This window comes from Adiantum capillus-veneris, chromosome 3, assembly GCF_014529385.1.
Source record: "Adiantum capillus-veneris isolate H3 chromosome 3, ASM1452938v2, whole genome shotgun sequence".
In the NCBI taxonomy this organism is placed as follows: domain Eukaryota; kingdom Viridiplantae; phylum Streptophyta; class Polypodiopsida; order Polypodiales; family Pteridaceae; genus Adiantum; species Adiantum capillus-veneris.
The window spans coordinates 100,665,566-100,680,485 of record NC_140933.1 but is presented as its reverse complement, the minus strand read 5'-3'; the positions used below and the strand labels follow the sequence as shown (position 1 = coordinate 100,680,485).

The 14,920-nt window shown below is 40.1% G+C and overlaps 1 protein-coding gene across 1 annotated transcript in view; it reads left to right on the top strand.

Annotated features, from left to right (window-relative positions):
* Nucleotides 1-5,210: 5,210 nt before the first annotated feature.
* The window catches only part of LOC147461393 (serine/threonine-protein kinase SAPK3-like), a 29,117-nt gene continuing 19,407 nt past the window's right edge, over nucleotides 5,211-14,920 (top strand). Inside the window, exons 1-6 of the mRNA XM_086508957.1 lie at nucleotides 5,211-5,771; nucleotides 5,976-6,050; nucleotides 6,268-6,369; nucleotides 6,620-6,673; nucleotides 6,895-6,987; nucleotides 7,074-7,166. Coding sequence (XP_086365083.1) covers nucleotides 5,652-5,771; nucleotides 5,976-6,050; nucleotides 6,268-6,369; nucleotides 6,620-6,673; nucleotides 6,895-6,987; nucleotides 7,074-7,166 — 537 coding nt within the window. The 5' untranslated portion in view covers nucleotides 5,211-5,651. The remainder of the gene's footprint in view (nucleotides 5,772-5,975; nucleotides 6,051-6,267; nucleotides 6,370-6,619; nucleotides 6,674-6,894; nucleotides 6,988-7,073; nucleotides 7,167-14,920) is intronic.

The window sequence follows — 14,920 nt, the reverse complement described above, 5'->3', positions numbered from 1 at the left end:
GACGTATGTTTTAGTTCGACGACAATTTTATTGGCCATGCTTACATCATGATGTTCAAGAGTACATACTAAACTGCCAACATCGCCAAGTTAATAAGGCAGAGAGCCTCAAGGTAGGTGGCCTTTTACATCCTTTAGAGATTCAGGTAAGTGGGAGAGTATCTCTAAGGATTTTGTAGTAAGACTACCTAATACAAATCATGGCCATGATGCCATATGGGCAATTGTAGACCGTCTAACAAAGATGTGCCGATTCATTCCCACTAAGACTACGGTTAAGACACCAAAATTAGCATGGATATTTATAGAGCATATATATTAACTTTATGGTCTTCCAACTAGTATCATTAGTGACAGAGATCGAAAGTTCGATAATCACTTCTGGAGAGTTGTATTCCAGAAGTTGGAAACTACATTTAACCTTAGTACGGCTAATCATCCCAAAACAGATGATCAAACTGAAAATAGTTCAAAGCATATGACTACAGGGTTTAGTCCATTTATGCTTTTATATGGTTTTCAACCTAGATCACCCGTTACGGTGGGATTGGCTCTACGAAGAAGACACAACAAGTGAAGGATTTTCTCCAAGACCATTTTGATATGCTTCAAGTTTCTTGACAAAATGTTAAGCAAGCTCAAGATCAATATAAGAAGTACGCACATGAGCATCACAGTCTTGCTGCTTTCCAAGACGGAGACAATGGTTTACTCAAGGGTCTGGAGCATTCAGAAAGTCTGACGAGAAAAGTTGCTAAACTTTCTCCACGATATTGTGGACCATTTACCGTTCTCAAACGTATAGGTCAAGTTGCCTATAAGTTAGCTCTTCCCGAGCACTCACAAGTTCATCTTGTTTTTCATATTAACCGTTTATGAAAAGAGCTAGGACAGTATGATAATGTCATTGACACAGGTATGTTAGTTGACCTTATCGAACCACCAAGCATCCCTCATGAACCCCAAAAGATTTTGGATTCCCATGAGCCTCGCACTAGACATCATATCAAACGACAGGTGTTGGTAAAATGGCTAGATAGACATCAAGAAGGTTCTACATGGGAGAATGTCTCCACACTTAAGAAACATTTTCTTACGTTCGTTTTCAAGGATGAAAACGATTCTCCAAGGGGGGGTAATGTAAGGATACGGGTCCTACGGGAAAGGGCATCGACATGGCCAAATATTGTGTATGCTAGGGGGAGGCTATAAGATATCATGGTTGGGTGGAGACTACCACACGGCATTACTCTCGTCCTTTCAATAACCATTTTACTAAATTAACTTAGCATGAACAATACTTTGAAAGAGAGAGAATTAGAGAACTTGACAACAGTTGAGGACCGGATTTATGTGGAGCCGGTCCCCCTCCAGAAGGCTTTTGTATTATAGTTTCTCCCATAAAGAGAGACTTGGTACAATACAAGCTTTGCGTTCCTTGATACCTTGATGGTGCAATGAAGATAGAGAGCTTCATGCACCACAATTATGCCCATAACTTAGCTAAATGAAAGCATTAACTTGTCCCCGGACTCAGTCTCAAGACCTCAAACGCCTTCGAAGGTGTGGAGAGCTAGCAGGGAATGAGGGTAGGAAAGAGGAAGAAGAAGCATTCTTACAAGAGAGAAATAGTTCCTCACTTATCATCACTCTTGTTTCTTAGCATAGCATAAAAACATAGTAATGGTGATGAAGAAGATGGAAATCTTAAGCATTGAAGCATGGCTCTTGGTTGGATTTGCATTTCACAGCCTAGAGTGTTGGTGTAGGCTCTCAACTTCTCAACAAGCTTGGAGAAGGGGACGAAGTTCTTGCACTTAGCACTTCACACATTGAGAGAGAGAGAGAGAGAGAGAGAGAGAGAGAGAGAGAGAGAGAGAGAGTGGGAGAGAGAGTATATGCCTCAATCTAGCCCTCTACTTGCATGTTCAACCCCCTCTTCTAGCTCATCCTTGTGGCTCATTGACTCTCTCAAACCTAGCCAATCACAAGCCTTAGTCACAACTAGCAATAGAGGTAGCCTTTGGACAAGTGCCCTCCTTTTCCCTCCTAGAGAGAGGTCTTGTTGATAAATGCTTAAACAATAAATTTTCTTAGCTAAATTCTCATTGGACCTCTCTAAGGGTCAACCAATAGGCTCTAGGCACACCATGAGGGCAAACTAGCTAGGGGCTTGACATGTGTCCCTTTTGCCTCTTTGAGCAAGGGGTGCGAGTCCATAAAGGGGTTGGGGGTTGGGTTAGATACCTCGGGTTTTGATTTCTGGTTTTCCTCCTCTACCTTGGGTATGTGTGTCCACCGTAGCTCTTTTTCCTCCTCTGCCTTCTTGACATGTAGGCAGTACATCTTTTGCCAAGAAGAGTTCTAAGTCACCACATGGTGTGTTTGGTGGTGGTTGGTGAAAGAGAGTTGCATGCTTGTGACATATGCTTTGAGCCTTTCCCTATCCATCACATGGAATAGGAGGGCTTTAACAGCCTCGTGTCCTTCTGTAGAAACCCATTTCAAAAATTTAAGAGTTAACTTTTTCAAGGAGTCGGCAAGAAAAAAGGCTTGAACTTTATGTATCATGAGCCATAATGCATGGTCAAACCATAAGAATTCTTATCTGTACATGATTCACCCATAAAGGCACATCCACACTTGATGACATGCCTATAAATATTCCACAATTGATTAGTAAAATATTGATCGCCGTCAATAAGAGAAATTACACCTTTGACCCCAAGCACACATCCTAAGTCCTGTGAGCACCTTTGTGTCTCAAATATGGACATAGTGAAAGGATGTCCCATCAAGAGAGGCTCCCTAATGCTAGATGTGTTGGTCATTAAGATTTGGTTTAACCGAAGCTTTGTTGCTGCCTTGTCTTTGTCATTCAACATTCATTGATGGTGATTGCAGCACCACAATAACCATTAGTGAGTGTGTAAGCAATAAACATAAAGAAACCACATCAATAAGACTGAAAGCAAAGATGTCAAAAATAGTAATGCTCAAATGAAAAAGGCTTTTGGATATCCCTTTTAATTTAACCAAAAATGGACTGCAGATGTCAGAGAAGCAAAGCACGTGTTATGGATGTGAACATAATGAGAGCTTGAGGAGATTCGAGGAACTGATTGGCCATAGTTGGGGAGCTTTTGTTAGCGATGTAAGGACCAAGGAGGATATCTTCTAACTTTAGATGCAGAGGGTTCCATGCACATGCTCTTAAAGATCATAAGAGTGGTGGGTCCATGGCTTTGAAAGTTTCAATAGAGATGGCAAGTTTCTTTTGTTAGGGGAGCATGGGGTGATGGGTCATGCCATGCAAGTAGTGGGGGTATTTACACATGTGGCATTGTCAGCTGGCACCACTTAGCCCAGTTCGATGTTTACCCATGATGGTGTGCCTTTTTTGGATTTAAACCAAAGCTTGCAAAGTGCACTTAAGAGTAATAAAAAATAATTCCATGTACAAATTGTTTATGCTACTATGTGTGTGTGTGTGTGAGAGTGAGAGAGAGAGAGAGAGAGAGAGAGAGAGAGAGATGATGATGGTGCTATAAAGGTTAAAACACAAACTCAACTAGATTGAGAAACTACGCAACGAAAGATTTCATTACTATGTTCTTGTTGAAATAACACATCCAAGCCACATGAGTAAATAGTTTGTGTGCTTAAAATATTGAATTGCTAGAATCTCAATCTTTCTAAAACTCTAACCAATACATAACCAGTACTTAACAATATTTTATAATTGACTTGTGAATAGAGAATAGAACTTAGAAGGTGTGCCTTGACACTAAGTGACACCTATATTTAATGCGGGGAGGGGTAATGGGATCAACGGTCACGGCTGGGGGGCGGGATCTCGAGACACACTAAATCTAATCAACGAGAAATACGAGATGTGTCATCAAAAAACGAGATGTATTAGACATGACCAATAAAAAAAATGAGATGCGACGAGAAGATTTAAATCGATGATCTCATCATTCGGATTTAGGGTCACGTAAGCTAACCACCTCACCTGCGCACGCATTGTGTACCCGTTTTTACAACATTATATCATAAGTTAACGTGCGTTGCTTAACGTGTCCAGATTTAGTTTTTTATTTGATAATTTCGATTACGATCTTCACGATTTTTGTGTGTGAACTTATGCGCCTTTGATCTCATTGCCTCCCCCTCTTCAATATAGGTATTACTTGAATGTGTGTGCTTGAATGTTGGCTGAAGACTTTTTCAATGATGGTTGAAAGTATTAATGTGAGATGGAATAAGCAAGTGAATATGGCTCGACGACTAGCTTAAATGCATGCACAAAGCAAGCATGGAGCAAAGACAATTGAATGTAGGCGTGAGAGAGAGAGAGAGTTTCTATGTCATTTGATGAATTTGTGTGGACGTAGGTATAGTAGATTGCCATAGGAGCCTATTCACCATCAAAAGAAGAAGGGGCCAAGGAAGAAGACAATGGGCAAACAATGATGATAAGCTTTGCAAAGGACCCCAAAACGCATGATAGAAACCTTTGAATGAAAAGCACCTAGGCTACACATTGAAAAGTTCTTTTTGCGTGAAGCCATGGTGGTTTAACAAAGGACCCAAAGCTAGGCCACACACTCTCTCTCTCTCTCTCTACTCTTGTGTAGGCAATCACTCCATGGAGGCATAATTTGCACTCAAAGTGGATTGAAGCTCTTGGGTAATTCTTTTGGATTGTCAGCCTATGACTCAGCATTGGACAAAAATGCACACTTGCACTCGAAGCAAGCAAGAGAACCCTTTGCACAATATTATAAGGTGTGAACTCAACCATGGTCACATTAAAAAAAGTGGTGTGAAGGAGCTGGTTAGTCAAAGATCTCTCTCTCTCTCTCTCTCTCTAGAATCTAGATGCCATAAGCCTCTCCTCCCCCACTCTCGTTTTTGGCCTCTCTGTTTCTCTCTCTCCCTCTCTCTCTCTCTCTCTCTAGACGCCATAAGCCTCTCTCCCCCTCCACAAACTACGCTCTCTCTCTCTCTCTCTCTCTCTCTCTCTCTCGATGACATAAGCCTCTCCCCCCCTCTCTTCCTCCACACAAACGGCCTCTCTCTCTCTCTCTCTCTCTCGCACGCGCGCGCACACATTTTTCACAGACATTCTGGGCCTCCAATACTTCCAAATTCGCTGTAATAATCACATGCACAGTTTCTTTGTATCTATCTGCACACACATGCGAAATTGCTAATCTGAAATCTCCATTTCATAAGTCTTCTGTCTCTCTCTCTCTCTCTCTCTCTCTCTCTCTCTACCCACCCCCAACTTTTCCAAATTCCGTGCTCAAAATTTAATGGGTCCTCTCCCAGCACACACATGTACATGCACCAGTTAGCACATGCCCATCGAAACTGATAGGTTTTCTTGACCGTGTAGCTGGCCTTTTCATCCCATCCCATATTCCACAAAGAGAATATCGTTTCCGGCTAGTACCCATCATCAGCATGAGAAGGAGATCGCAGTGACGACGCGCTTGAAGCTTCCATGACTTTGCCTGTAGAATAAGACGCAAACTAGGCGCAGCTGGCAATAGAATACATTTCATCATTAAGGTTCTTTGACATAGAGAGAGAGAGAGAGAGAGAGAGAGAGAGAGAGAGAGAGAGAGAGAGCCTCTGCTGACAATGGAGAACTACGAGCACTTGAAAGACATAGGGGCCGGCAATTTTGGGGTGGCTCGGCTGATGAGAGATAAAAGGACTAAAGAACTGGTGGCCATCAAATACATAGAGAGAGGTGACAAGGTAAATTCGTAACAGAGCTCACATCATGATCTAATGAAACCATAGCTCTCTAGCTTGGATTACGCTCCTCGGCTTCATTAAATCCTTCTGATCACTTTTTCAATTCCTTTTGTAAATCCTATGCTTTGCTTATTACATTACTTTTCTGTTTGCCTCTTTAATACAGCTTAATCACTTTTTGATTAAGTTGGATCAACGCTGCAGATTGACCAAAATGTGCAGAGAGAGATCATCAATCACCGATCGCTACGACACCCGAACATTGTGCGGTTCAAAGAGGTATAGCCCAATTTGATTAGCATCCGAGAACAGCATTTTAAGCGCGCGCAGGGTTCTAATTAAAAGGCCAAAGGCTTTACTTATTGATTAAAAGACTGTCGATTAAACAGGTTACAATTAATAGGATAGATGCTTTAATTATTGATTTAAAAGATCATATATGGATGATGGAGCAAATTAATTAGAGCCATTTTTTTGGGCACGTGGTGTGTACAAGGTTTGCTTGACTGGTACGCATTTGGCGATAGTGATGGAGTATGCAGCTGGCGGTGAGCTCTTCGATCGCATCTGCTCTGCTGGCAGGTTCACTGAAGATGAGGTGACCCTTAATTTAACTATAGTTATATTTTTGAAGGAATCTAAAGTCAATGGTACTATCATTATGGTCACGTCGTGAGTTCAAATTCTTTAGAGCTTTGGTGAGATCAATCCCATTGAGCAGGACCACATCCTTAGCCTATATCCGGATCGGTTTTTTGTTTTACAAACAGTGAAAATTTTATCTGGTCGTGAGTTCAAGTCTTCATTTTCGCTGCTAATAACTGGAAACGTATATTATGATTTTCCAGGCCCGATTCTTCTTTCAGCAATTAATCTCTGGAGTGAGCTATTGCCACGCTATGGTATAATACTCCCTTCCCACTATTAAGGTTCAAGGTTAGCATACATTTGATTATAAAAATTATCAAATATAAATTTGGCGAACTAAGGTATCAAGCCAATTATAATGTTATTAAATTATACTTAAGACTGTTTACACTAAGCTCATTTTTTAACAGAAATAATTATTGGCTAGTTACCGCCATTACAGCATCTTTGAGTGATTTGACCTTAATTATGCCAGCAAATTTGCCATAGAGACCTAAAGCTGGAGAACACGTTGCTGGACGGAAGCCCTGCACCACGCCTCAAAATTTGTGACTTTGGCTACTCCAAGGTACCAATAATTTAGACGCATCGTTTCTTTTATCTAAAAGCTGCTGCCCTTCTGAATTTATTCGCTCTTCTTTTGTTGCTTGACAGTCAGAGGTGCTGCATTCGCAACCAAAGTCAACCGTGGGAACACCCGCCTACATTGCTCCCGAAGTTCTGTCCCGACAAAAATATGATGGCAAGGTGAGTCTTTTGGCCTTTCTATAAACCTTTTCAATCGAATAAGTGTGCGTGCTGTCCGTCAGTTTCGAGGATCCTTTATATTGGTTCAAACAACAAGTTTATCTATATACTATCTATCTATTATGGGAGGAAATGGGACGAGAGATTCAGGCTCCCTCCCCCTCACATGTGGCGTACTCTCCTTTCTCTGCCAGCTCCGGTGGTATGCTGTGCAGCCCAGCGCTCAGTGGTCTCAGAGAGAGAAAAAAAGAGAGAGGTGACAGAGCTGCTGGCCATACTAGTAGTATATGATGTATAATAAGCTATAGTGTACAGTAATCGTGGTGTCCTCGGGAACAAGATGGAGTTGCGAGGGTTTCTTAAGGTTGTGTCAATATTGTAGTTGTAGGGTGTCATTTTAGTCTCATGCTCTCGGTCACTTTGTTACATTGCACTGTCTCTGTTGACAACTTGTGGGGTTGCTTTGCTCGCGTTGCAACTCCACTCAATTGGTGCTTGGGTGGTGGTTGGTCTGCTCGGCTGCAGTAGCGGGTCTCAACTTGGTGTATCCCTGAAAGCCAAGGCGATGAAAACCCCGCAAAACGCAACTTGTCAACTTTCCTTGTCATCCCAACTACCAGTGTATTAAGAAAATAAAAGGAAAAATTTGATGATGTCCGTAGATTGCCAAATTTGAGTGCAAGTCATGATGATGCTGATAGCAGTGGTTTTGAGCAGAGTTTAGATGAGGATTTTGGCATACCTTGTGTGAAGACTTTGGGTGCAAGAAGTATGCAAGTAGGAAATAAGGCACTCGGAAGTGAGCCTAGACTACACAGGTCTGAGAGAGAAAAATTGTATGTAAAGATTGACTTTACACAATTATGTGGCTCATCATTATGCATATATGGAAAAGATTACATAGGAAGTAGAACCCATTTGTTTTGAAGATGCTACCAAATATAAGAAATGGCGGCAAGGTATAGATGAAGAGATGTTTACCCTTGATGCAAATCGAATATGAGAGTTGGTACCATTATTAGAGGGGGAGAAGGCAATTGGATGTAAGTGTATCTACAAGAGAAAGCACAATGCTGATGGTAGTGTGAGCAGGTACAAGGAAAGGCTTATGGCCAAAGGGTTATACATAAATGCATGGGATTGATTATGAGGAGACATTCATCCCTATAGCCAAGATGAATTCCGTTCGTGTGTTTATTGTAGTGGCTGCAACTTTAGGATATGTGTTGAAACAAATGGATTTAAAGAATGCTTTCTTGAATAGTCACTTGGATGAGATTGCCTTTATGGAGCAACCCCACAGGGTTATGTGAGTACTAGGCTCCATAATCTTGTATGTAGGCTATAGTAAGCGTTATTTAGACTAGAGCAAGCACCTAGAGCTTGATATGAGAGGATTGTGACAGTCCTCATCTCTTTGGGGTTTGAGCTGTATGACGCAGATCATTCATTGTATTTATAGAAGAATAATGCAAGAATTGTGGTGACATGTGTCTATGTGGATGACTTGATTGTTGGAGGTGATAATGTGGCTAAAGTAGAGGGTGTACATGACCTACTTATGCAGAGTTTTGAGATGAAAGATTTGGTAGATTTGCCTTACTTTTTAGGCTTTGAAATTATTCGCACACAAGAGGGTGTATGGATGCCACAAAGGCAATATGCTTTGGACATGTTGACAAAGTATGGTCTAGCTGATTGTAGAAGGTCAAGTACTTGAGAATGCTACCATGTACCGAAAGATTGTGGGTAGTTTGATCTACTTGACTATCTCACATCTAGACTTGAATTACACAATTGGATTGGTGAGTCAATTTACGCTGTCTCCGAGAAAGCTACACTTGGATGAAATGAAGTGCAGATTGCACTATGTGAGTGCTACTTTGGATCATAAAGTCTTTTATAGGGCTGATGTTAAGTTGTAGTTCTATGGTTACACAAATGAAAATTGTGCTAGCAGCATATATGATTCCGCATTTGCCGATGGATTCATGTTTTCACTTGGGAGTGGTGCTATCGCATGGAGAAGAAAGAAGCAACCTACAATTGCTCTATCGAGTATAGAGGTAGAGTACATGGGTGTTACAGTGGCGGCATGTAAGGTAGACTGGTTAGGATTTCTATTTTAAGACTTTGGAGTACAAGTGTAGAGGATAGTTTCTATCTATTGTGACAACCTTAGCAACATGCAAGGATAAAGCAGATTGAGGTGTATTACCACTTCATTAAAGAGAGGGTCTTGGTATGTGACATTGACCTTGAGTAGGTAACAATGGATGAGAGAAATTTTCATATATCTTCAGGAAGGCCCTTGGAGGATAGAAGCTACAGTGGATATGAACGATGCTTGGTATACGGGAGATGACATTCAGCTTGATGGGGAGTTTTGAGATGTGAAGCTCAATATGTACTACTCCTTGACTGACTATCACCAACAGTCATCCTCACTGGCGTGCCTTGGTGGATACACATATATTTTCCAATGATACTACAATTGGACTACACCAACTTGGTCTACCTATCGGAGTGATGGCACAATTATCCATCGAGTTCACTCACTAGTGGGAGGTTCATACTAGAACAGTGTATCACTTATGTTGTATTTTTCTTTTTTATGTACTGTAGACTTCTTATCTTGAGTTAGTGAAGAAGAAGAAGAAGAGGAGGGTTTCCTCCATCTGTGTATGTGTGTATGTGCGCTTGCAAGAGCTCACTCTCTCTCCTCATGTATCTCTTAACACTTTCTACAGTGATTGCATCGTTGATTTGGAAAGTCCAAAAACACTTCTTCCTCATTTCTTGCATATAATCGTACTCTTGATTATTTGTTCTTTGAATCTAAGCCACTAGAAGTGATTGGGTTCTCTTTAACCTCACTTGCAACATCATATAAAAAGGAAACTTTTTCCTCTTGATCTTAGTCAGGCAAGTCTTCAATGAAAGTTCTTATTGTATCTTAAATAGAGGTATCTCCTTTTTGTTTTCTCCCTCATGTGATTGGAATTCCTCTTTTCGATCCTCCTCGCTTTCATTTATTTTTATGAACACCATTTGAATTGGAATTATGTACTTACCCCTATTTGGCACAAAAATTCATGGAAGCGGACACATTCAGACATGCATTCATCATTGCCAAAATCTGAGTCCATTTAAATGGTTTAGATAAGTGCTCAGGGAATGCTTCTCAAATATATGCCTCATCCTCTGTCTCTCGATCCAAGATACAATCTTCTTTCATCAAGCTACCATGTTTGGAAGCTCCACACATCCAAAGTTGTGGTCTAGCATTCAACTATGATGGTAACTTTGTATCCTCTATAGATACCAATTTAAATCTTGAATAGGACTTTTTGACACATCTATAATAGATTGATCTTCGAAGTTTATCCTAGTGATTGATCCTACTTGTGTGAGGTATATATAATTATATCCTTTGTTTTGAATCATTTGCAACTCTTGCATAGATGTTTTTCTAAATAAATTGGATTTCTTCACAAAACCCACAATTAAAAAATACTTGAATTCAATGCCACAAGAATGTACGATAACTCCTTCTAGCAATCCCACTGGTCTTTTCACATGTCCATTTGTAAGTTCCAACTTCATTTTTGTTTTCCTTATGATAGGTATACCCCAACATTCCCGCACCTTCTTGGTGGTGACTGAAAATTCTTGTTTGATTGTCTAGTATAGGCATGGATTTTACACTAGCATAGTCTATAAGCAAAGTGGTGTTTCCCTCTTCACCCTCGCAATATTCTCCTTCCTTCTTCTATAAAACTCGTCCTATAGTTTTTCTTAGAGATTGTTCTTGTTTCAATTCTTTGATGCACACTTGTGTTAGACCTTTTATTCCCATTTTCTCCAAACTTTTGTGCAAGCCACTTCATAGATTAAGTCCATAAGACTTAGCAATTCTCCCAAACGTTTATGTGCATTTGATTTCAATGGAGATTATAGAGTGCAAGTTTTCAATATCCAAATGAAGTTGGTTTTTTCCACTTTGGTGTCTCTTTCTTCGTGCAAGTACGAAGGTAGGGTTTTAAGAGTGTTACCTTGTCGATTTTCGATCTTTTCGAACCCCAATCTCCATACAAGCATTGCATATGCACCTCAATGAGTGAATTTCCTAAGCACAACTCTTGAAATGGTGCAAACCTAAACTCTGGCTACCATCACTTACATCTCTCAGAGTATCCCATAGATAGATCTCTACTATAGGTGAAATTCCATCTACTCTATCCTCAATATCCAGTACTACAAGAGGTGCTCCTCTTGTGCAGTTTATTTCTTTTTCTTACACCTCGTCCACTCTCTCACTCTAGTGCGTAAAGTACTTGGTTTAGTTTTCACTAGTGTTGATGGTACTTTCTCCTACATGCCTAGATGTTCTTGAGTGATATTGACCAACTTCTAGTATGCTTCAAGCTTTGCTTTTCTAGCCTAGGGTCTAGGTAGTGTTTCCACTTATTTTCTAAGTTTTGTACAACGTGTAACACCACTTACTAACCTTCCAAAGCAATGCTTATAGGCTCAAAAACTTTATCTACCAAGATTGAACCCCCCAAATTGTTAGTCGATTTCTCTTTCTTGTCTGTAATGGTTGATTTACCCAATTTTACAAGCAATTTTGTCGTCTTCTTTGGCTATGGTATGTTGCGTCACTTTTCTCCATGATGTCTTGTTTTTTTCGGCTTCTCTTAGATTAGGAAGATTGTTTACCTTCATCTAAATTCTTAGCATTTTTTGGCTCTGGAATCCGAGCGTGAGGTCTTGCCATGACTCTCAAATGCAAAGTTTCTTCACTATCTAATGAACATTATGGAATTACTCTCACCATGTTGATAGGAGTTTTATCCTTGTTATTAGGGTCTCTCGGATAATTCTCAGGAAGTTTTTCACCCTTTTTGCCAAAATCATAACAATAGACTGTTGGTGGTACTAGATTTTTATTGGGATGGGGACATTTGTTCTTCCAATGATCATAATTCCCATGATTATGGCAATTATAATCCCTTGGCCTTGGGTTAGATTGTTGTTGTTGTCTTAACGTTGGTGGTCTAGCCCCTTGATTTGCAATGAAAGAGAAAAGTAGATAGGTACCATCATTGATGCAGATTCTAGTACATAACATCCCTCTTTCATTGATAACTTTGAAATAGGCCATTATTGGCATTAAAGACTTCTCATCCACAGGTTTGTCAAGATACCTGAGTTTGAGAAGAACGAAATGATTTCTTTGAAATGGAGTTAGTCGACCTAAAACTGGTTGAGGTCTCCCAATGCCTATTGCAGGTTTGTATATTTGAGCTATATTTTGTGGATGCCTATACATAGGCTACCCTTGTGGTCTCATTGGAATGTATTGCACATTTCCCACATACTCTGGCTTGTAGTACCACTCACGGGTCTTGTGGTTAGTCCATTTTTGCTCCACGATATGCCATTTCTACTTGGGTTGGCCCATTGGCTATTGGTGATCCGTGTTCTACTCCTCATAATGCATATACTCTCCTTTATGGACTAGGTACCCAAATTTATTCCATCGAATCAATTGAACACGTGATAGAAAATAACTGTGTTAGAAGCACTACTAACATTGGAGTGAGAAGGATTATCAAGACGAGTAAGAATAGGGGGGCACGCACCCTAGGCAAGGATAGCAAGACATGCATGTTTAGGGGATCCTAAAGGTGGACTACGGGCCTATAAAAGCATACGGTTGGGTGGAGATGAGCATGACTTAGTTACTCTAGTCTTTCAATGGTATTAAAGCAATTAACTTCTAGGAAAGTAGGAGGGGTTGATAATTTTTTTCATGACCATGCACAAGCTTTCATGGCAGGCTTGATGGGGTTGTGAGAAGCATGGGAAACACATCTCTCTCTCACACACACACACACACACACACACACACACACACACACACACACTCTCTCTCTCGGAACTTGCAGATTTCCACGCCTTGGTGTGCTCGGTAGGGTTGTGAGGGCAAGGGGAGCATTTATGTCACTGGAACACTACTAGGTGAAGCTCGTAGAGGGCACTAGCATCCTCTCTTGCTCATGATCTCTACTCTACATTGCCCATGATGGGAAGCTTGATATTTCTTATATACCCCTAGTTTGGGTTCCCAAGGGTAGCTGTAAGCTTATGATTCAATGCTCTAGCAAGGCTATTTTTCAGGAATTTGTACACGATGTTTATTGCTATATGCATACATCCTTGAGGATATGTTATGGTGGACATAAGTACTTGCAAATATTGGGTTCCCTCTTTGGGGATTTTGGGGTAAAGTCTCATATACAAGGGGGTTTCCTTCATGGGGATCCATGCTTGCCAAAGTTTACATAGTCTACCATAGTTGGACGAGGCCTTGTCAAGCATAACGGGTGAAAATTGCATAATCTGAGCATATTTGCTTCACGGTTTCTTAAAGTGTTGTAGAGAATTCCATCGCATTAAGAATCTAACGCCAAGTGGTTATTTCTCAAAGCTTGTTTGAGAATTGAGTGAGCGAGGCCTTTGGAGAGCGGCATAAGAGGGTGCATTTACATCCAGTTGTCTTCATCACCAAATTTTCTAAGAATTTTTTGATGATTCACAAGATGCATATGGTGCAACAAGGGTTCACAAGGTTGACAATGAAAGGAAAGCAAGACTTCTACCCATGCAAGTACATGCATGCCAAGTACATACATGCTTCTAATGAGACTGTATTATTGTTTAATCTATAGAATTGTCTGCGTTCATAGCTCGGGGCAACATTATAACTTGTGTACGACCAAGTTTGTGAATAATAACTCCCTCTTTAAGTGACATTATTGTTTAGTCTATAGAATTGTCTTCATCTATAGCAACAGTATAGTTGGTGTATGACCAAGCTTGTGAATGATAATTCCCTCTTTACGTGACATTATTGTTTAGTCTCTAGAACTGTCTGCGTCCATATCTCGGGGGTTGCACTATTTAGTACTTCCTATATGATGTGCATTCGAGGGGTAATTAAAAAAACCTCCTTTTTTAAAATGTTTGAATGAATAAAATGATCCCTTATCTTAATGTATTTATGTTAAATTGCCTAATTTTTGCATTTTAAAACCCCTCCTGTTGAACTCATGTGGTACATTAACATGATTACATAGTGCATCCCCGGAGGTCTATAATAGCAGTATAGCTTGTGTACGACCAAGTTTGTGAATGTAATCTACAACTGTCAAGTGGTAGTAGATAAAAATTCAACAAGCTCAAGGTTCTTGGCTCCAAGTTAACTTTACCAATCTGCTTACAATTATTGATGGTAGGAAGGACACCTATGATGTCCACATCTACCTAGTGGTTTAAGTGGTATCACTTTGTATGTGTATGAATTTAGTGTCGGCTACAACAGAGACAAAATTGACGAAGGGTTTTCGGTTGCGAAAACAAGACCAAGGGTTCTTAATTATGTGTTGTGACAAAGTCCTTGCATGTTTATCAAATTCGTTTATTCGAGCATTTAAATCATGAGGTATCAAGAATATTTTAGGGTGTGCTATCTAGAACAATTTATTCATGCAACAAGTACTATAAACAACGTTAATGCATGATTGTTTAAGATTTTTAGGTTAGAATTATGCATGCTTGTTACCACATAGTAATGGCTATTTCATGTCAATGAATATTTTCATTTTTTTAATCTAGTTGTGATTTATATTCACTTTCTACCATCGTTCAAACGTTTTAGCACCAAACATTCCAATAGTGGAAATAGT